Here is a 22,627-nt window from a genome sequence, read left to right as displayed (position 1 = left end):
CTCTATTAAACAGCTACTTAGTGTGCTTGCCTGTGCTTGGTTTAATTGATTTTGGAAAACATACAATAATAGCATTGATAGTAAGTCAATGTTTAACCACAAGTCAATAACACAAACACTAAAACTCATGTTTTCTACTTGGCCTTCCGAACAGCACATCTTATATCTTCAAATGAGAGAACTTGCTTAGATGTTGGCTTGTACTATGGCAAATGTATGCACACTATTTTAAATAATTGCATATTTTGCTCTAAACATGCGTTTTTAATAATTCATTTGCTGTTTTGCAGCTCTGCAGGGTGCCTCATTCCACTGCAGTACTAACAGTGAGCCTACTGTCAGTGTGTTCTGCTGCTGACTTTCTCAACAAGAGGTACGCAGGCCTATGAGGAACACTTAAACATTCTACTGTGGTCACTGTGTCTCATTATCAAGAGTGTGCAAAGCTGTCATCAAGGCAAAGGGTGGCTACTTTGAAGAATCTCAAACATACAATTTATTTTGATTAGTTTAACACTTTTTTTGGTTACTAAGTGATTCCATATGTGTTATTTCATAGTTTTGATGTCTTCACTATTATTCTACAATGTAGAATACAGAAAATCCCTTGAATGAGTAGGTGTGTCCAGACTTGACTGGCACTGTATGTGACCAGTAGGCCTAGTGGATGCACAGTTAATCCTCCGTCATTTGGTTACATTCATATCTGTTAATGCATGTTTTAATTATGGTAATTTATCCTATTTTCTCATTATTGGAGTGGAAATGATGTTTGCAGAGTTCACAACCTGCTACACTCGTGAGAAACACGTTTTGGTTCATTTCATAACCATCATTTACAAGCTGTGTCAATTGTTTTCATTGTCTTTTGTTTGGAGTGCTCCATGTGAGCAATGATAATGGGTGTGATTTCTCGAGAGGAACATCCAGAAGGAGAGCACGCATAGAAGTAGGTCGTACCTGGTCTGCCGCATGCATATGGAGGATACTTCTCATTTGGGATGTCTGAATTCTGATTGTCTTAAAGTCACCACATCCACCACTAATAATCTCAGCTTCTCTGTCATTTTTCTTCACCTCACACAGTAAGTCAACAAAGTAATTATTATGATTTTTTTTTTTTTTTTTTTTTTTTTTTTTTTAACATATTTTGCAAATAATAATAGTTCTTCACAGTATTTGAAAAATCTTTCCAACACTCTCCCGGCCACCATAATCACCATGAAAAACAAATAAAGATGTAATGATCCCACAGTGCGTTCGGAAAGCATCAGACCACTTGACTTTTTCCACATTTTTTCACGTTACAGCCTTATTCTAAAATGGATTATATAAGTAAAAAATCCTCAGCAATCTAAACACAATACCCCATAAAAACAAAGGTTTTTAGACATATTTGCTAATTTATTATAAATACAAAACAGAAATACCTTATTTATATACTGTAAGTACCAGAGCCTTTTCAATGAGACTCAAAAATTGAGCTCAAGTGCATCCTGTTTCCATTGAACATCCTTGAGATGTTTCTACAACTTGATTGGAGTTCACCTGTGATAAATTCAATTGATTGGAAATTATTTGGAAATGTACACGCCTGTCTATATAAGGTCCCACAGTTGGCAGTGCATGTCAGAGCAAAAACCAAGCCATGAGGACGAAGGAATTGTCCGTAGAGCTCAGAGAGAGGATTGTGTAGAGACACAGATCTGGGGAAGGGTACCAAAACATTTCTGCAGCATTGAAGGTCCCCAAGAACACAGTCATCTCCATAATTCTTAAATGGAAGAAGTTTGGAACCACCAAGACTCTTCCTAGAGCTGGTCGCCTGGCCAAACTGAGCAATCGGGGGAGAAGGGCCTTGGTCAGGGAGGTGAGTTCCTCTGTGGAGATGGGATAACCATCCAGAAGGTTGTCCCATCTGGCAGCACTCCACCAATCAGGCTTAGAGTGACTGGACGGAAACCACTTCTCAGTAAAAGGCACATGACAACCCGCTTGGGGTTTGCCAAAAGGCAGCTAAAGACTCTCAGAAAATGAGAAACAGGAATATCTGGTCTGATGGAACCAAGATTGAACTCTTTGGCATGAATGCCAAGTGTCACATCTGGAGGAAAACTGGCACCATCCCTATGGTGAAGCATGGTGGTGGCAGCATCATGCCGTGGGGATGTTTTTCAGCGGCAGGTACTGGGAGAATAGTCAGGATCAAGGCAAAAAGGAACAGAGCAAAGTACAGTGAGATACTTGATGAAAACATGCTCCAGGGGCTCAGGACTTCAGACTGGGGTGAAGGTTCACCTTCCAACAGGACAACAACCCTAAGCACACAGCCAAGACAAAACAGGAGTGGCTTCAGGACAAGTCTCTGAATGTCCTTGAGCAGCCCAGCCAGAGTCTGAACTTGAACACGATCGAACATCTCTGGAGAGACCTGAAAATAGCTGTGCAGCAACGCTCCCATCCAACCTAACAGAGCTTGAGAGGATCTGCAGCGAACAATGGGAGAAACTCCCCAAATATACAGATGTGCCAAACTTAGAGCATCATACCCAAGAAGACTTGAGGCTGTAATCACTGCCAAAGCTACTTCAATAAAGTACTGAGTAATGTCTGAATACTTATGTAAATGTTATAGTTATTTTTTTAAATCTAAAAAACAGTTTTTGCTTTGTCATTATGGGGTATTGTGTGTAGATTGAGAGGGGGGGGGGCAATTAATCAATTTTAGAATAATGCCGTAATGTAACAAACTGTGGAGAAAGTAAAAGGAGTCTAAATACTTTCCTAATGCACTATATATCCAGTGGAAACGTAATAAAAACAGCTGTCTGTCCCTAGCTCACTGGTTTGGGGAACTCTAGGCAGACAGAGTAGAGAGATTCATGTTATTTGAAAGATCCAGGATTTTCATCCGGATATTTTCTACAGTTTTTATTTTTATCAGCTTTAGGGCTATGTATTTTAGTTAGGTTAGTTGACAATGGAAGTTATAGGCCTACTGCTGCATTGGCCTACAGGCTATTTCGGAGTTCCATGTACTCATTTCTTCAGCCGCCAATGGATCACAGTGTAGACTATCAATGTGTCCATATGGCAGAGGGTGGTGCTCTCCCTTAGTTTGTAACTTATAGATGTGCTTATATATACTATAATTGTAACTTATAGATGTGCATAATTTTTAATTCTGATTTTTATGATTAACCACGTGACAATGATTTTAAGAAACAAAAACATACTTATTGAAATGAAACTGTTCCACAAAAATATGCATATAAAGAATAATCATAACTGAGTTGCCTAAAGACCCCTTTCTGTGTTTGCCAACATTGCCGCATGAGGGCAATGTGCGCAAGTAGGTGGCAGAACAAGGGGGAGTTCTTATAGAATGCCAGCAAAAAAAGCCTCCATTTACATATTGCTTATGTGTGCATTTCACACTACTATTGGATTATAATTGGATTTTAAGGCTCCTATGAACGTTCTGCTTAATGTAATGTTTGTGTCATTGCAAATCAACTGCTTTTTACAAAAAAAACCACTAACTTCAACCAGTAAAATGGCTCTTTGGCTAGCTTTTGCTACAACCTAAAAAGAAATGTCCTCTCACAGTCAACTGCATTTATTTTCAGCAAATTTAACATGTGTAAATATTTGTATGAATATAACAAGATTCAACAACTGAGACATAAACTGAACTAGTTCCACAGACAAGTGACTAACATAAATTGAATAATGTGTCCCTGAACAAAGGGGGGGTCAAAATCAAAAGTAACAGTCAGCATCTGGTGACAGTCACCACCAGCTGCATTAAGTACTGCAGTGCATTTCCTCCTCATGGACTGCACCAGATTTACCAGTTCTTGCTGTGAGATGTTACCCCACTCTTCCACCAAGGCACTTGCAAGTTCCTGGACATTTCTGGGGAGAATGGCCCCAGCACTCATGCTCTGATCCAACAGGTCCCAGACGTGCTCAATGGGATTGAGATCCATCTCTTCGCTGGCCATGGCAGAGCATTGGCATTCCTGTCTTGCAGGAAATCACGCACAGAACGAGCAGTATGGCTGGTGGCATTGTCATGCTGGAGGGTCATGTCAGGATGAGCCTGCAGGAAGGGTACCACATGAAGGAAGATGGATGTCTTCCCTGTAACGCACAGCATTGAGATAGCCTGCAATGATAACAAGCTCAGTCCGATGATGCTGTGACACACCGCCTCAGACCATGACGGACCCTCCACCTCCAAATTGATATCATTCCAGAGTACAGGCCTCGGTGTAACGCTCATTCCTTCCACGATAAATGCGAATCGGACCATCACCCCTGGTGAAACAAAACCGCAACTCGTCAGTGAAGAGCACTTTTTGCCAGTCCTGTCTGGTCCAGTGATGGTGGGTTTGTGCCCATAGGCGACGTTGTTGCCGGTGATGTCTGGTGAGGACCTGCCTTACAACAGGCCTACAAGCCCTCAGTCCAGCCTCTCTCAGCCTATTGCGGACAGTCTGAGCACTGATGGAGGGATTGTGCGTTCCTGGTGTAACTCGGGCAGTTGTTGTTGCCATCCTGTATCACACGTAGGTGTGATGCTCGGATGTACCGATCCTGTGCAGGTGTTGTTACACGTGGTCTGCCACTGCGAGGACGATCAGCTGTCCGTTCTGTCTCCCTGTAGCACTGTCTTAGGGGTCTCACATTACAGACATTGCAATTTATTGCCCTTGCCACATCTGCAGTCCTCATGCCTCCTTGCACCATGCCTAAGGCACGTTCACGCAGATGAGCAGGGACCCTGGGCATCTTTCTTTTGGTGCTTTTTAGAGTCAGTAGAAAGGCCTCTTTAATGTCCTACGTTTTCATAACTGTGACCTTAATTGCCTACCGTCTGTAAGCTGTTAGTGTTTGAACAACCGTTCCACAAGTGCATGTTCATTCACTGTTTATGGTTCATTGAAAAAGCATGGGAAACAGTGTTTAAACCCTTTACAATGAAGATCTGTGATGTTATTTGGATTTTTATTAATTATATTTGAAAGACAGGGTCTTGAAAAAGGAACGTTTCTTTTTTGCTGAGTTTATATCAATGAGTGTTAGCATTCTAGCTAACAACTGCTTCATCCAAAATAGTTATTTTGCAAAGATAACATGTGCGCATTGGCGCACGCAGACGAACGCCTGTGTCTATTCAGCATGTTAGTCTGACATGGAAACCTCACCGGCAACATTGCGTATGCGAGCATTGCAAAATAAATGTACACATACATGTTATTCAATCATCTCACCCACACCGCTCGTTTACTGTACGTGACCGAGCGTCTGCATAGCCAAGCATTAAAATAGAACATGGTTCTATTTGAGATGCTCCATGCACTGCAAATTCCCTTATTTGATAAAGGGAAGAGACAAATCCATGTGGATGCTTGAAAGACAAACTAGGTGAGATGAATTAAAGATTGCTAACTTAAAACAAATTATCTTTCCCTTTTTATCCGTGGATTAATCCTCGGAGTGGAGAAACACATGATTTTGTATGACTGCGGCTCAAAATTCGACAAAGAACCAGCTAAAAAGAGAGCATATACAGTACCAGTCAAAAGTTTGGACACACCTACTCATTCCACTGTGTTTCTGCATTTTTACTATTTTCTACATTGTAGAATAATTGTGAAGACATCAAAACTATGAAATAACACATATGGAATCATGTAGTTACCCAAAACAAATCAAAATGTTTTATATTTGAAATTCTTCAAAGAAGCCACCCTTCGCGTTGATGACAGCTTTGCACACTCTTGGAATTCTCTCAACCAGCTTCATGAGGTATTTACCTGGAATTAATTTCAATTAACAGGTGTACCTTGTTAAAAGTTCATTTGTGGAATTTCTTTCCTTCTTAATGCATTGGAGCCAATCAGTTGTGTTGTGACAAGGTAGGGTGGTATACAGAAGATAGCCCTATTTGGTAAAATACCAAGTCCATATTATGGCAAGAACAGCTCAAATAAGCAAAGAGAAACTACAGTCCATCATTACTTTAAGACACGAAGGTAAGTCAATCCAGAAAATGTCAAGATCTTTGAAAGTTTCTTCAAGTGTAGTCGCAAATATCATCAAGTGCTATAATGAAACTGGCTCTCATGAGGACCGCCAGAGTAATGGAAGACCCAGAGTTATCTCTGCTGATGAGGATAAGTTCATTGGAGTTATCAGCCTCAGAAATTGCAGTCCAAATAAATGCTTCACACAGTTCAAGTAACAGACACATCTCAACATCAACTGTTCAGATGAGACTGCGTGAATCAGACCTTCATGTTTGAATTTTTGCAAAGAAACCACTACTAAAGAACACCAATAATAAGAAGAGACTTGCTTGGGCCAAGAAACACAAGCAATAGACATTAGACTGGTGGAAATCTGTCCTATGGTCTGATGAGTCCAAATTTGAGATTGTTGGTTCCAACCGCCGTGTCTTTGTGAGACGCAGAGTAGGTGAATGGATGATCTTTGTATGTGTGGTTCCCACCATGAAGCATGGAGGAGGAGATATGATGGTGTGGGGGTGCTTTGCTGGTGACACTGTCTGTGATTTATTTAGAATTCAAGGCACACTTAACTAGCATGGCTGCCACAGCATTCTGCAGTGATACGCCATCCCATCTGGTTTTTCGTTTAGTGGTACTGTCATATGTTTTCAACAGAACAAGGACCCAAAACACCTCCAGGCTGTGTAAGGTCTATTTGACCAAGAAGGAGAGTAATGGAGTGCTACATCAGATGACCTGGCCTCCACAATCACCTGACCTCAACCCAATTGAGATGTTTGGGATGAGTTGGGCTGCGGAGTGAAGAAAAAGCAGCCAGCAAGTGCTCAGAATATGGGGGAACTCCTTCAAGACTGTTGGAATAGCATTCCAGGTGAAGCTGGTTCAGAGAATTCCAAGAGTGCGCAAAGCTGTTATCAAGGCAAAGGGTAGCTACTTTGAAGAATCTCAAATATAAAATATATTTAGATTTTTTAAAACACTTTTTTGGTTACCACATGATTGCATGTGTTATTTCATAGTTGTGATGTCTTCACTATTATTCTACAATGTAGAAATAGTAAAAATAAAGAAAAACCCTTGAATGAATAGGTGTGTCCACATTTTTGACTGGCACTGTATATAACATGCAACTAACTGGATTTATGTCAACTCTCTCAGACACCATAAAAATCATTTAACTTATACATTTATTGGCCAACAAGTGTTTAAAAGGCCTTTAATGTGTAATTATAACATTACATTATTATTGTTCTTCATACAAATATCCAAACCCATTTTTCTTTGTTTTACAGCACTATTAAATGTTCTATGAATATTTTGGCATTTTCTTTCTAGATTTCGAACATAAAACATTTATATAGCAAATATTATATTTTGCAATACAGTGATTCAGAAAAAGATTGATCTTCAGGAGGTTAGCCATCAGTGACAGAGCTGACAAGCCACTGATGTAGCTGACAAGCCACTGATGTAGCTGACAAGCCACTGACGTAGCTGACAAGCCATCAGTGACAGAGCTGACAAGCCATCAGTGACAGAGCTGACAAGCCATCAGTGACAGAGCTGACAAGCCATCAGTGACAGAGCTGACAAGCCATCAGTGACAGAGCTGACAAGCCATCAGTGACAGAGCTGACAAGCCATCAGTGACAGAGCTGACAAGCCACTGACGAAGCTGACAAGCCATCAGTGACAGAGCTGACAAGCCACTGACGAAGCTGACAAGCCATCAGTGACAGGGCTGACAAGCCACTGACGAAGCTGACAAGCCATCAGTGACAGAGCTGACAAGCCACTGACGAAGCTGACAAGCCATCAGTGACAGAGCTGACAAGCCACTGACGAAGCTGACAAGCCATCAGTGACAGAGCTGACAAGCCACTGACGAAGCTGACAAGCCATCAGTGACAGAGCTGACAAGCCACTGACGAAGCTGACAAGCCATCAGTGACAGAGCTGACAAGCCACTGACGTAGCTGACAAGCCATCAGTGACAGAGCTGACAAGCCACTGACGAAGCTGACAAGCCATCAGTGACAGAGCTGACAAGCCACTGACGTAGCTGACAAGCCATCAGTGACAGAGCTGACAAGCCACTGACGTAGCTGACAAGCCACTGACGTAGCTGACAAGCCATCAGTGACAGAGCTGACAAGCCACTGACGTAGCTGACAAGCCATCAGTGACAGAGCTGACAAGCCATCAGTGACAGAGCTGACAAGCCATCAGTGACAGAGCTGACAAGCCACTGACGTAGCTGACAAGCCACTGACGTAGCTGACAAGCCATCAGTGACAGAGCTGACAAGCCATCAGTGACAGAGCTGACAAGCCATCAGTGACAGAGCTGACAAGCCATCAGTGACAGAGCTGACAAGCCATCAGTGACAGAGCTGACAAGCCATCAGAGCTGACAAGCCACTGCTGACAAGCCACTGACAAGCCATCAGTGACAGAGCTGACAAGCCATCAGTGACAGAGCTGACAAGCCATCAGTGACAGAGCTGACAAGCCATCAGTGACAGAGCTGACAAGCCATCAGTGACAGAGCTGACAAGCCATCAGTGACAGAGCTGACAAGCCATCAGTGACAGAGCTGACAAGCCATCAGTGACAGAGCTGACAAGCCATCAGTGACAGAGCTGACAAGCCATCACTGACGTAGCTGACAAGCCATCAGTGACAGAGCTGACAAGCCATCAGTGACAGAGCTGACAAGCCATCAGTGACGTAGCTGACAACAGACACTCAAAACAGACATATTTTTGCCTCAAAAATAAAAGTTTAATCCAAATTTGTAAAATATGTAAAGGGATTCATTTGAAAATCCCCAATAAAAACAACCATTCTATCAGATCTTTCAGACTGGGTTGCCAGCCAGGCAACATTTAATCCACCTTGAAGAAAGGCAACGGGAGATTGAAGGAGAAGGAGGGAAAGAGCAGAATTTCGCAAACTCGTTCCTGTGGCCTCCTGCCCCCCATGTGCACGTTTTTTTTTTGTTGCCCTAGCACTAATAATAATAATAATAATATATGCCATTTAGCAGACGCTTTTATCCAAAGCGACTTACAGTCATGTGTACACAGCTGGGGTGGGAGGGGGGGGGGCAGCAGGAGCTGTTCTTTCAGCACCACCAGGGAAGCGCAACAGCCCACTCAAACTGTCTCTCAACCTTTTCTCATAATGCAATGAGGCCAACAAATACTGTAGATATGTGTTTTCTTTTACAGCCTAAGACACCTAATAAAATAGGACTAGCTTACACATGTTGTTTTAAAAATAGGCATACAGTATGGGGGAATTTTCAGAGGTTACTCACCTGAAAGAGGCGCAAAATGTTGGCGACCATAATCGATACAGAACTTGCCGAGGCGCCAATGACTCCAACCACTTTCTCGGGCTTGACGAACAACGGCGGTTCTCCATTGGTGCACCTCACATCCGAAGTGTCCTTCTGTATCAAAGCCTGAACGAAAGTTAATGATTGTTCCAGCGCATATGTATCTCTCGAACAAGTGTCTAGCACCCGGGCGCCTAGGGTGATGTTGGGTAAAAGTTGATCGTCGAGGTTGATTTGATCCAGAGCATACAGCATGGCCTCAAGCCGATGGATCCCGTTCTCCTTTTTGATATCTCCACAAGGCACGCCGTCGGTCCCTCTGGTGTGCACGGGGAAGAGACCACCCAGGGTCAAATGGCCCTCAATTCTGATAGAATGGGGTGCGTAAACTTCCTGCGACCGCGCGAAATCCAACAACGTTCTCATCAAACAAAACACTATCCATAGAAAGCGAGGGTTCTGTTTCAGTCCGAAACCGTAACGAGCCATGATCCTCTGACAGCTGAGTTAGTTTTAGGGAAAGGGAAGCTGTAAACCGCCTGTTACCACCCAAATGGCTGTAAAGTTTGTCAATACGAGCCCATTCCTATTACCTACGTGGAGATTCAACAAGCTGCATTTAAAAAATCGAGACGCATTCGGTTCCTACTCAGGCAAACTGCGCCCATCGCTGGATTACCAGTGCTCGCTTAGCTTGTTGAATAGAAAAAAAACGGACAGGGATTCAAATCGCTCAGCAAAACGAGGTAATTGACATCCATTTATCTGAGAAAACATTAATAAAAGAGTTTACGCCAAAAAAATATAAATGACAGTAGGCTATCACTCAAAGCAACACCTAGATGAGTAGGTTCACAGTAAAATAAAAAGGGATCCGATCAAAACTGAGAAAAATCCTAATATATCTTTCATAGAATTAAAATACCGAACAGATCAAACAGCCTTTAAAAATGCTCTTTGATTTTAGATCCAGCAGAACTGGGTGACATCCTTTTCGCAGAGCTAAACTTCACATGAGCGCAGTGACGGATCTGGCGTGTCCGCTACGATCTGCCTGCTGCGTGTCGGTCGACCCGGAGTCCATATCATCACAAAATATCTCCCCAAATGAAACGCCTACCGTTGGTGGGCATTCAGACTCTTCGAACTGGACGAAAATGCAAACAAACAATCTCTACTTCTTTATTTCCTTCTCCTTCGCCCCCCCCCCTACCAAAAAAAATCATATAGTATACAAGTAAGAGAAATGAATGACTCACAGATGGACTCACCATGCACGATTAGTTTTCACCCGCTTTCCCTGAGACGTCATTCAAGCTGCTTGACCCCCTCCCCCCTCCCCCCACCCCCTCCCGAGGTGAATCACTTTTCAACAAGGTTTCCAGCGATAACGGTTACCTGTAGAAAGTCATATTTTCGAGGTTTGGGAAAGTGTGTCAACTCCTCTCTGTCAGTGCTTCGTCTTTACATTTCTCAGTCAACCACAGTTGTAAACCACAGTTGTTATTGTATCCCTCTGATTGCATGTAAGCTCCTTCGTTATTTTGCCTTCTTCACATTATCGTCATCGGTGCGCACTGAGCAAAGGAGCAGCCCTTTGTACATCACGCATTCGTTCGGGGGTCCGTTGAAATCCAAAATCTCTCTTTTTCTCCCTCGCCTCTCGTCTCCCTCCCTTTCTCCACTCTCCAGTCACTCTCCCTCTCATTACACACACGCACTCACACACTCCACCCACCTAACTATACATTTGCTTAAAACATATCTCAAATGGACACGATAATATACAGTTCATCTGGGAGATTTTGTAAATCATTTGACAGTGCTGATTATGTAGACTTTCACGAATAGGCTATAGTACACGACAGGAAGTCGATCCAACCTCGTGATTAGCCTACAATGTGAACTATTCTAAGATATAAGCTTATTTTATAATAAGCGGCCTGTTTGTACAATTTAAAACAAGAACTCAGATATTTTGATGTATCCAATATTTATTGCTCAGAGCACACGAAATGTTAGCCTACCAAACATGAATGCCTACCCCCCTGCAAAGGAAATGTCAGAGAGACAGAGCATTGAACACAGACATTTTTGAAGGGTGCCAACTGGTCGCCCTGGCAACCCCTTCTCCACAAGACACTTTCTAATTCTTCTTTGCCATCCCCCCATGCTGTGACACCGGTAGTGAGGCATAACTACACCCTGGGTTATAATATCCTATAGCCTACCACCTAAAAGCTAGCAGCACCGAAACAATTTAAACTCTAGCGGCTGGTTTCACGTACATAGATTAAGCCTATATCCTTGGACGAAATGCAGAGTGCGAATTACACCGTGACATGCGGGGTCTCTATTGGGTGCCACAAAACATTTTTACAGGCCTAATAGTAAAGATGTCATTTAAACAATAAAAATACAAATGAATTACCTTTTATTATCTGATTGTCAAACAACTCACTTCAAAAGTAGGCTACTTGTGCATGTTCGTCCACTCCAAAATAATTACAGCATCCAGACAGTGCACTCACTGCATGTGCACTTGCTCCATTTTATTAATGGAAATGAACAACTGTTATAAAACACCAAAAAGTGTGCCTAATTCAATTTGACGATTGCGGCTTGCTGACAACTGTACCTTTTTGTAGCCTGGAATGTCCGGACACATGAAATGGGGCTGAAACTGTCTCAGAAAAAAACATTGGTCAACCTAATCAACCTCAGTTTATAGGCCTACCGGTAGCTGGTGATATAGTGTGGTAGCCTAATGTGGTAAAAACATACAAATACGTGGGTAAACTCCGATTGCTGGTCGCAGTGAAAAAAGTAATGCTACACCACTGCCGGTAGCCTACCCTCTCAGCCGAGGCAGTTTTACACACATGAATACACCCAGGCTTCAGATAAAGCTGCTTATGCCGCATTCAAAACAACTTGGAACTCGGAAATCACTGACTCTGACTTTCCGAACTGAAAATCAAAGGAATTATTTGACTCGAGGTCCCAATTCTATTGAAAGCGCCATTAAAGATATCAATGTTAAAAGTTATATGCTGTCATCACACAACCACCGATTATAAACAGACAAATCATTGATAAAGGCATTGTGAACATTATATGATTGGAGTTTTCATAGATCCTGGGTCATAAAACACTATATAATGTTCTTACATGATTTACATGTTTATGAAATGGATTAACAATTGAATAAGAAAATTGAACTTGGTGCATTTCCCTAGATATCCAAGATCCAGGATTCCTACAGGGTTTAAGTTCAATGTTCTGAATCCTGGATCTTGGATATCTCGGGAAATGCACTAAGTGTAACCATGCCTATGTAACATTTCATTATGTTTCGCCTTGAAAACGTTTTCATGGGCACACAAATTATAAATAATGTAGGCCTATGCAACTGCACAATCGAATGCTTCTAACGAAAGAGTCAACTTGTTGGATGGAGTGGATGCGCACTAGTGTCTAGCTGTAGGCTAGTGGTCTGGTGATATTGTCGACCATCATCAGCTGATACAGGAAAGAAAACACATATTGATTGAAAATAGTAAAGCTAAATAAATGGTCTACTTCTTGTGTCCCAGCGTGCACCTGAAAACAAAGCAATGAGCGCTCTAAACAGATGACTGACAAAATGTAACAATGATAAATCTAATGCATTGGAATAAAGGCTATTTTTTATCAAGGATGCATGGCAAACAAATTGCAAAAATTAGGAAGTACAAAGGGAAATCTATGCGTTAAATTAAGGGAGTTCAGCTGAGGCCGACATTCAGCACTACTGAGTATAATGTATACCATTCATGGACAGGGATATGGTTTGTGAAGCCATGTAAAAAGACATGGTTTTCACCATTACAGAGTGGTTTGTTTCATTTGGAAGCTTTTATTTTCATATTTATCATTGCATTTGAAAGAAAAAGGAGAATGGTTAAATTAGCATTACTTAGAGGAGCTGATGTCTCATTCAGGGGGCCATAATTATCAACCGGACTATTTTAATCAATAGTATAATAATTCGGTTTCATGGACCTGGTGTCACGACTTCCGCTGAAGTTGGTGCCTCTCCGAGTTCGCTGGTTTTTTAGCCTCCACCGATCTACATTTCTTTTTCCATTTGTTTTGTCTGTGTTGTACACACCTGGTTCTCATTACGTTTGAATTATTTCCCTATTTAATCCTCTGGAGCCATCATGGTTTTGTTGTGTGTTTATTGTTGTCAGTTGTCTCATTAATGTGATTCTGGATTTTTGTTCTCCTTGTTGGAAGATTATTTTTGAGTAAAGTTACTATTATTACTCATCTCTGTGTCCTGCGCCTGACTCCGCCTTACCCACATCACCTAGACTCTGACACCTGGCTTAAAATAACAATCAGTCATAGATATGCTGTTGAAAACATTTTAAAGGAAGCATTCTGCAGTTGCTACATACATTGTGGACTTATAAATGGATGATATGTACCCATTGATTCTTGAAGAAAATAATTTATAAATGCCTCAACATTGTTTTTCCACCTTTATTTAACCAGGTAGGCTAGTTGAGAGCAAGTTCTCATTTACACTGCGACCTGGCCAAGATAAAGCAAAGCAGTGCGACACAAACAACAACACAGAGTTACACATGGAATAAACAAACATACTCAATAATACAATAGAAAAAGTCTATATACAGTTTGTGAAAATGAGGTAGGATAAGGGAGGTAAGGCAATAAATAGGCTATAGTGGCGAAATAATTGCAATATAACAATTAACCACTGGAGTGATAGATGTGCAGAAGATAAATGTGTAAGTAGAGATACTGGGGTACAAAGAAGCAAAATAAATAAATAAATAACAATATGATGAGGTAGATGGACGGGCTATTTACAGATGGGCTATGTACAGGTGCAGTGATCTGTGAGCTGCTCTGACAGCTGGTGCTTAAAGTTAGTGAGGGAGATATGAGTCTCCAGCTTCAGTGATTTTTGCAGTTCGTTCCAGTCATTGGCAGCAAAGAACTGGAAGGAAAGGAGGACAAAGGAGGAATTGTCTTTGGGGGTGACCAGTGAAATATACCTGCTGGAGTGCATGCTACAGGTGGGTGCTGCTATGATGACCAGTGAGCTGAGATAAGGCAGGGCTTTACCTAGCCTAGGGTTTGGCGACAAATAAGAAGCGAGAGCCAGCCAAGGAGAGCATACAGGTCGCAGTGTTGGGTGGTATATGGGGCTTTGGTGACAAAACGGATGGCACTGTGATAGACTGCATCCAATCTTCTGAGTAGAGTGTTGGAGGCTATTTTGTAAATGACATTTTTTTTTTTTTACCTTTATTTAACCAGGCAAGTCAGTTAAGAACATATTCTTATTTTCAATGACGGCCTGGGAACAGTGGGTAAACTGCCTGTTCAGGGGCAGAACGACAGATTTGTACCTTGTCAGCTCGGGGGTTTGAACTCGCAACCTTCCGGTTACTAGTCCAACGCTCTAACCACTAGGCTACGCTGCCGCCCCCCCCCACATATGAAAGAGAGGTTGAACAGGCTAGTAATAAGTGTTGCAACAATTTCGGTGGATCATTTTAGAATGAGAGGCTTGATTTACTCCAATGTTTGTAAATGATGTAAACACTAGCCTCAACATGGTTAAAACTACTATTTTGATATCATTTACATTTTTACATTTAAGTCATTTAGCAGACGCTCTTATCCAGAGCGACTTACAAATTGGTGCATTCACCTTATGACATCCAGTGGAACAGTCACTTTACAATAGTGCATCTAAATCTTAAAGGGGGGGGGGTGAGAGGGATTACTTATCCTATCCTAGGTATTCCTTAAAGAGGTGGGGTTTCAGGTGTCTCCGGAAGGTGGTGATTGACTCCGCTGTCCTGGCGTCGTGAGGGAGTTTGTTCCACCATTGGGGGGCCAGAGCAGCGAACAGTTTTGACTGGGCTGAGCGGGAGCTGTACTTCCTCAGTGGTAGGGAGGCGAGCAGGCCAGAGGTGGATGAACGCAGTGCCCTTGTTTGGGTGTAGGGCCTGATCAGAGCCTGGATGGTCAGTCCTTTGAGAGTGGTCACATTTCTCCAGCAGGGAAACAGGGTTGGGGAAAACACTTTGTTATTGTTTCAACTCCTGATTGCAGCTTTAACCATTCAATTGCATGTTGAAAATCTTAAATGTAATTATTTTTAAACAACTAAACCAGAATTGGGATTACTTTTAGCTTTATTAAATCTATGCCTTAGAAACCAACCCAATATTTAGGAAGCTTGACACTCAACGGGTGTTGCGTGAGTACTTAGTCCACACAAACTGTACATTCTCATCTTAATCTCCCTTTATTCGCAAATTAGCATCAAGATACCTACTGGAAATAATTTATGTGTTTTTCTGTAATCTCACTAGCAAATGAGGCACTGTGCTCATCAACAATGGTGACACTGGCATTATTATACGCTTTCAAACTACAAATGGAATTTACCCTTTAACTATCAACGCATTATGGATCTCAGAGTTGCTGAATGTAATGGTGAGGTTCAGAGTTGCATATTATGTCCATTTTTGGCCGTCTCAATTTTGCTCAATTAAGAGATTAAAGGGTATTATCATGTAACTGTAATTGAAACATGGCCTTTTGACGTTACAGGCATGAACAGACACATTTCCGATTAATTTCTTTCCAATAGAGATTAATTCAAGCCCAACTGTCATGTTTAGAATTTATCTCAGTTAGATGCATTGGTGGCAGAAGCAGAATTCAATATAAAAATCAGGCTCAACTCTGAACAGCAGAATATAGCTGTGGTCCAGGAGTAATCCAACTTCACCTGCCATTACCCAATGGTTTAAATGCATCCTTGTGACTGATGTTATGGAATAAAAGACAAGATCACCCACAAAATGTTTTACTTTCATATCCAGCACCTGCTCATAGCTATTGGACGTGTCTATGGTATCCCTTCCAATAAAGCAAGAGATTGGCTACTGTAGTTGTGAGAGAACGCTATCTGTATTAATCAAAGCAACACCATTCAACCCAGACCAGAGTTAAGGACAGCCTGCTGGGGAGATCTGAAGCAGGGAAGAGAGGGAGGAGACTAGAGGGAAGAGAGGCAGATGGTCTCTTCCAGTATGAATACACTGACACAGGCAGGGCTGTGAGAAATGCAGCAACAGCCCCTACAAATGACAACCTGGGAGACTGCAGTCTATGCACGACACTAATTCCACTTCTTGGACCGGGTGGATGGATCCAGACTCGCACTTACACTGTCAACGAAAAGGTTACTTTTGAAAAATGGGTCCTGCATAGTGATTTAATTCACTGACTAACCCCAGGAAGAGGGCCCCTTCCCCTGGGAACCCTCTGTGATTTAGACTGAGATTGCACTTCAGTTTGGATCCTCTCTCCTTCCATCTCTCACACACACACCAATGCACGCACACTTACGCTCAAACACTGACAGGCACTCATGGTAAAATTCAAATTCACCAGGAACAGGGGGCGAAGTACAAGTTCCCAAGTGATGAGGCATTGCATCTGCCATGGGAAAAGGCAATGTACAGTATAATGTATACATTATTATACACACACACACAACTCCTATTCCGAAATGGCTTCCTAAAAGAGGCCTGAGCTGTCAATAACCAACTGTCAGAGTGTTTGAATTTCAACAACAATAACCACTGTTACTTCCAAAATGTGCAGTTTAATAGGTAATCTCATGCTATTTCACACATTTTGCCATTAGGCTGAGAGAACATGTTGTTTTAGAGCTCATGATTCTTAAAAGATTGGACAATCTTTTTTTCCTGCAAACATTATCCCATAGGTCTAGCATAGAAACAGCTTGAACTGTTTAAGCATAGAGCAGTGATTCAAATATTTATTCAGAATTTTGACCCCCAAAAAAGGGGGTTAGCCATCAGTGACGGAGTTGACAAGCCACTGACGTAGTGGATACTCGAAACAGATATATCTGCCTCTAAAAGTAAAAGTTTCATATTTTGTAAAATAGGGAAAAATATTCATTTATAAATCCCCAATAACAACATAATCATTCTATGAGATGTTTCAGCACTCTGACAGACTTGACATTAAATAACAGTCTGATGGAGTTGATGTTTTACAGAGTTGACAAAAGTAATAATGTTCTTCTTAATTCAAGTGGTATACACAGTGGCAATTTAGCTTCTCACCAGTTGCTCTATGACCTAATTAAATGTAACATATTTGAACCAAAATTCATATTCTATCAGCCAGATGGATTTGACAGTTTATGGTTGTGGCCATGGTGATTACAATATTGTTTGTTGAAATCTATCAAAACTATCTGCTACATCAGTGTCAATAACAAGCCCTTTTAAGTGTGAGCCCCACTTCTTCAAGTCAATTACAGGTTGCAGACCTGTGTGGTCCTTTGAACAAGCATGAATCAAAGAACAATAAAAAGTCACCCTTCAGGACAGCAGCCAATACAGTTGGCTTTTTGGCTGGCAGTGAACACAATGGGGTCCATCTGTCAAATTAATTAACCTGGAAAGCTTCTAATTACCGGGCACAAATGTACGGGCCTGGGTTTCCTTCCAGACCTCCCAGAATGTCGGAGTGATTTGTACGAAGTGCACACCATCATGTGTTTCGAGTCATACATATTCAAACCTGGGTTAGATGTTTATGTTCCTTCAATGTTAGGGCAGAATTAGATTAAGGCCATGAAGGTCACTGGGCCTTGTGGCTAATTATGCACCATCTGTTTTGAGGAACAAAATCCAGATATTTACAGCTTTTCAAGCTTTGTTATTGCATGCTTTATCTCAGTCTACTTACGGGGAAAACAAGATATTAAGGGATACACACAGGTGGATGACACCCACACACACTTGTGGTGTGAAAGGTTACCCTTACAGAAAAACCACATGATTTCTTAAGTGGAAAATCACTGTCACTTTAGTCCTAGTTATATGCACATACTGTATCAACCTCAACTACTTCGCACCCCTGCACATCCACTCTGTACTGGTACCCCTTGTAAATAGCCAAGTTGTCATTGCTTATTTTGCATCTATAATTACTTTTATTACGTGTTTTACTTTTCTATTATTTCTCTATTTTCTCTCGCTGCATTGTTGGGAAGTATGTAAGCCTGTAAGTAAGCATTTCACTGTTAGTCTAAACCTGTTGTTTATGAAGCATGTGACAGATACAATTTGATTCAATTTAGATTTTAAATCACATGAATTCATGTGAAATCATGTGAAAACATGTTTAGGGAACATTTCACATGTGATCGCATATTTTCACATGTAAAGAAATATGTGACAACATGAAATTACACTAGTTGCCACATTAACTTGATCACAAGTGATCACGTGATCACATTAAAACATTTTTTGGAATGCTTCACATGTGAAAACGTGAAATTCATGTGTTTTTTCCCATAAGGGACAGCCTGGTTGCAGATTTGGATGGACTTTAGCCACTACCTGTACCTTGTTCATATGTCATATTATACTATCTGTACTATATACTATATGTACTTATGTACAGTATACAGTGCATTTGGATACAGCCTTATTCTAAAATGGATTCAATTGTTGTTTTCCCTTATCCATCTACACACAATACCTCATAATGACAAAGCAAAACATGTTTTTTAGAAATGGATCTTTCCCCCACGCTTTTCCATAGCAAATCCATTGTTTGGTCGAGTTCGATTGACCTCTTTACCACATGTATTGTTGCGATTTAGCGGCAGAGTATCAAGACTGACAGTGGAACAACCGGGAGGTTCTGATCTTCCACTCACTCAGTTCTAGAATCTTCTGGGGGTTATTTTAGTGAGTGATTGGGCCTTTGTTTCTATGACTAACCTGTGTGGCCCTAACGGGTGCAATGATAAGCGGAGGCAGTTGCTGTGTCTGCAGTGATATTTGGCGAGAGGGACGATGTCACACATTTGATTGTGATAGCAAACGCCCCTGGCATTGTGTCGGTTAATTACCTGAACTTCTAAGTAGCTGTGTATTCCTGGGTCTGAAGCGTTATCAGGAAGCGTTTATAGAGTATTATAATTGAGGACATTTGCTAACGTTCTTTGTCAATGATAATCATCCTTGTGTGTATGTGGGTTTAGAGGTTGTGGCACAACTGTTGTCACCTATACAAAAGAGAAAGTACTAAAGCTCCACCAATCCCCTGTCTAATCATATGATAATGTCATTTTAATGGCGCCATTGTAATGTTGTCTGTTTTGATGTCGACTTTGGAAACGTGGTGGCTTTACAGAGACAGTACAGGAAGTACGGAAAATCTCCTCAACAATCACAGATAGAACAGGAGCATGTGTGTGTTCTACCAACCAGAGGTGAAACTCGCAGCTTCATGTCTGACTTGTAATAGTGGCAGTGAGCTATGTAACCCAAGACAGTACCGACAAGTGTCTGGAATTAAACATATTTTCCTAATCTTTTCTTCTCTGTGATGATTGCTACTCTCCTTCCACAATGGATAGTTTTGAAGCAGCTTTATGCTTTTAACAAAGGCTTGTTTAAAATGAAATTGGCAGTTCTATATCCTCTTATAATTCGTTTTGGGGGCGAAATCTGTCTCTCTTACACAACTACTGTTTTCCTACAAGCTCGAATTTGTGTGAGTATAAATGACTATGTAGAATTTCCACATTTTCAGATTGACTGCATTATTCAACATCATGTATTGTAACATTGCTTAATACATATTTACAGTATGTAAGATAGAACATGTGGGCATTCTGCCTTCAACATCATATAGGCCTACATAGAAATGTTTCTAATCTAATGCCTTTGTAACATTGTTCATTACACAGCATGCAGAATGTGCACATTCTCTCCTTTTCTAAATGAACTATGATGTTCAGCAAATGTTTATCTACCATGGCTCATTACCATACAGAGGATGGAATTAAACACTACGGTTGAGGCCAGACCTACTTATTCCATCTAGATGCCCCAGGTGTAATCTTTCCCCACAGAGCCCTACTGGAAGCTCTTTGCTTGGGTTGGCTTCCTGCTGACGAACCATTCATCAAACACATGAATTCATCTCTCGTACTCGTTAGAAGGAAATTAACTCTGTTACAAATGACCTCACAGACATTTCGCATAAGGTGGGAAAATAAATCACCACCTTTACATATGGATGAGTAACACCCACTAAAATCTGCACTTATGGCAGCAGCCTTATATACTATCAATACCAGCATATACCTTACATAGGGCAGGTTCTACTACTACTGGAGAGTAGACTTACATTCTTCACATTTTTGGTTATTTCCTACCCGATGCAACTAATTAAAGTTAGTTGATTCAGGTGTGTAAGTATTGAGGTAAAAATCTGCATTGATGCTTCACCATTAGAGAGACCCCAGGTTGTTTCCATGGTTAAACAGAGGGAAGCTCTTCAGGCCAGCAGGGGACAGGTCTGATCTGAGCCAGAGTTATCCCTAGGGTTGGTCTGTTCAGTGAGCTCAATGCTTCAGTGGTCCCCAACTCCCCCTGTCCTCTTGTCTCCCCTCTCCCTCTTAACAATAAATCCCACAGGAGCACAGCGGCTGGAACTCTGTGTCACACGAGGGTAATATTCCCCCAGCGACTTTCTCGTTCCACTGCCTGCATACACAATGGGTATCTGAGCCATTCCAATGATCATCCCTAATAAGTGGAGAAATATGAGGTGGAGGATGGTACTACGTGTTCATTACCCAAGTCCCTGCGGATTGAAATATGCACGTATTCCTTTCAGGGCAATGTCAGAGAACTGGGAGAGGTCACAGGAAGGTCAGGGTTTCCGATCCCCTGGTGATTTCTAATTTGTACTCACACAACCTTATATTATCATGTCTCATTGACTCACACTATAGCACAGGCGAGGAAACAAAGAGATGCATAGAGATGTAGGGAGAACCAGGAAGACGCACAGGAAGAGTCCTCTGTGTTTCCAACGTTGCCAGAGAAATCTGAGCTAAGGCAACTAACTGATTGTGTATTGAATAATTTTATGCCTGCTTGACAGAATGTGTGTGTAAGAGAATGATCTGCTTTGTCTTTATAGGGCACAGTAGAGACTGGGACTTTCAGGGTTGCTCTGGGATTGAATAAAGCCCAGTTCGTTTGCTACATATCACGTTTTGGTACATTGTTTGAGACAATCCCTCATATTTCATCAGTGGGCCTGAATGGGAGTTTTATATCTTGCCTATTTCTTCCACCTTTCAGCTCTCTCTAAGCTCCTCCGTGTCGTGTCAGAAGTTGTTTTTTTCTGCTTTTAGAATATCTCCCCTTTTTTCCTTCAAGGTGAAAATCTAATCTCTAAATCAAAGGCAATGTGAGAGAAAGACGAGGAGTGAATGACATTTCAATCTGCTTCCAGTTTCCATAGCTTCAGAGGGAGAAATAAACAGGAAATTCAAATGGAATTCATAACCATGCAGACATAATGCAGGTTCCTTTCAGAAAATTGCAAGCAGGTGCCCTTCTTACGGCTGATTCTCACTTTCTATTCTATTCAGAATGGATTCTATTCTCTCTTCTTCTTTTCCCTGGGAAGTGGCAAGATAAACATATTTTAAGAAATGGCAGAAATGTGCTTAGAATGGCTTTCATTCAGTTATAATTCCCTGAGTCAGAAATGAAGAATACCAACAGTAAACAAAACCAATGAACAATATTGGATTTTAAGTTAAAAAAACAACAATAATGTCTCGGCTCGCAGTCGGCATTCCAATTCATCCTAAAGGTGTTCGATGGGGTTGAAGTCACGGCTCTATGCAGGCCAGTCAAGTTCTTCCACACTGATCGACAAACCTGTATGGACCTTGCTTTGTTCACGGCACATTGTCATAATGAAACAGGAAAGGGTCTTCCCCAAACTGTTGCCACAACGTTGGAAGCACAGAATTGTCTAGAATGTCAGTGTATGCTGTAGCGTTAAGATTTCCCTTCACTGGAACTAACGGGCCTAGCACAAACCATGAAAACAGCCCCAGACCACTAATTCTTCCTCCAGCAAACTTTACAGTTGGCACTATGCATTGGGTCAGGTAGCGTTCTTCTGGCTTAGCCAAACCCAGATTTGTCCGTTGGACTGCCAGATGGTGAAGAGTGATCCATCACTCCAGAGAATGTGTTTCTACTGGCAGCTAACTTTACACCACTCCAGCCGACGCTTGGCATTGCCCGTGGTTACCTTAGGGTTGTGTGTGGCTGCTC

At 41.6% G+C, this 22,627-nt stretch overlaps 1 protein-coding gene across 3 annotated transcripts in view; it reads right to left on the bottom strand.

The window, feature by feature from the left end:
- Positions 1-10,568, bottom strand: part of LOC124045026 (metabotropic glutamate receptor 7-like) — a 125,478-nt gene extending 114,910 nt beyond the window's left edge. For all 3 annotated transcript variants that reach the window (XM_046364231.1, XM_046364232.1, XM_046364233.1), the window contains exon 1: positions 9,363-10,568. In XM_046364231.1, the coding sequence (XP_046220187.1) occupies positions 9,363-9,872 (510 nt within the window). In that variant the 5' untranslated portion in view covers positions 9,873-10,568. The remainder of the gene's footprint in view (positions 1-9,362) is intronic.
- Between the last annotated feature and the right edge of the window lie 12,059 nt (positions 10,569-22,627).

This window comes from Oncorhynchus gorbuscha, linkage group LG10, assembly GCF_021184085.1.
Source record: "Oncorhynchus gorbuscha isolate QuinsamMale2020 ecotype Even-year linkage group LG10, OgorEven_v1.0, whole genome shotgun sequence".
Taxonomy (NCBI): domain Eukaryota; kingdom Metazoa; phylum Chordata; class Actinopteri; order Salmoniformes; family Salmonidae; genus Oncorhynchus; species Oncorhynchus gorbuscha.
Note: the sequence above shows the minus strand (reverse complement) of the source record. Positions and strands in the feature narration are given on the sequence as shown.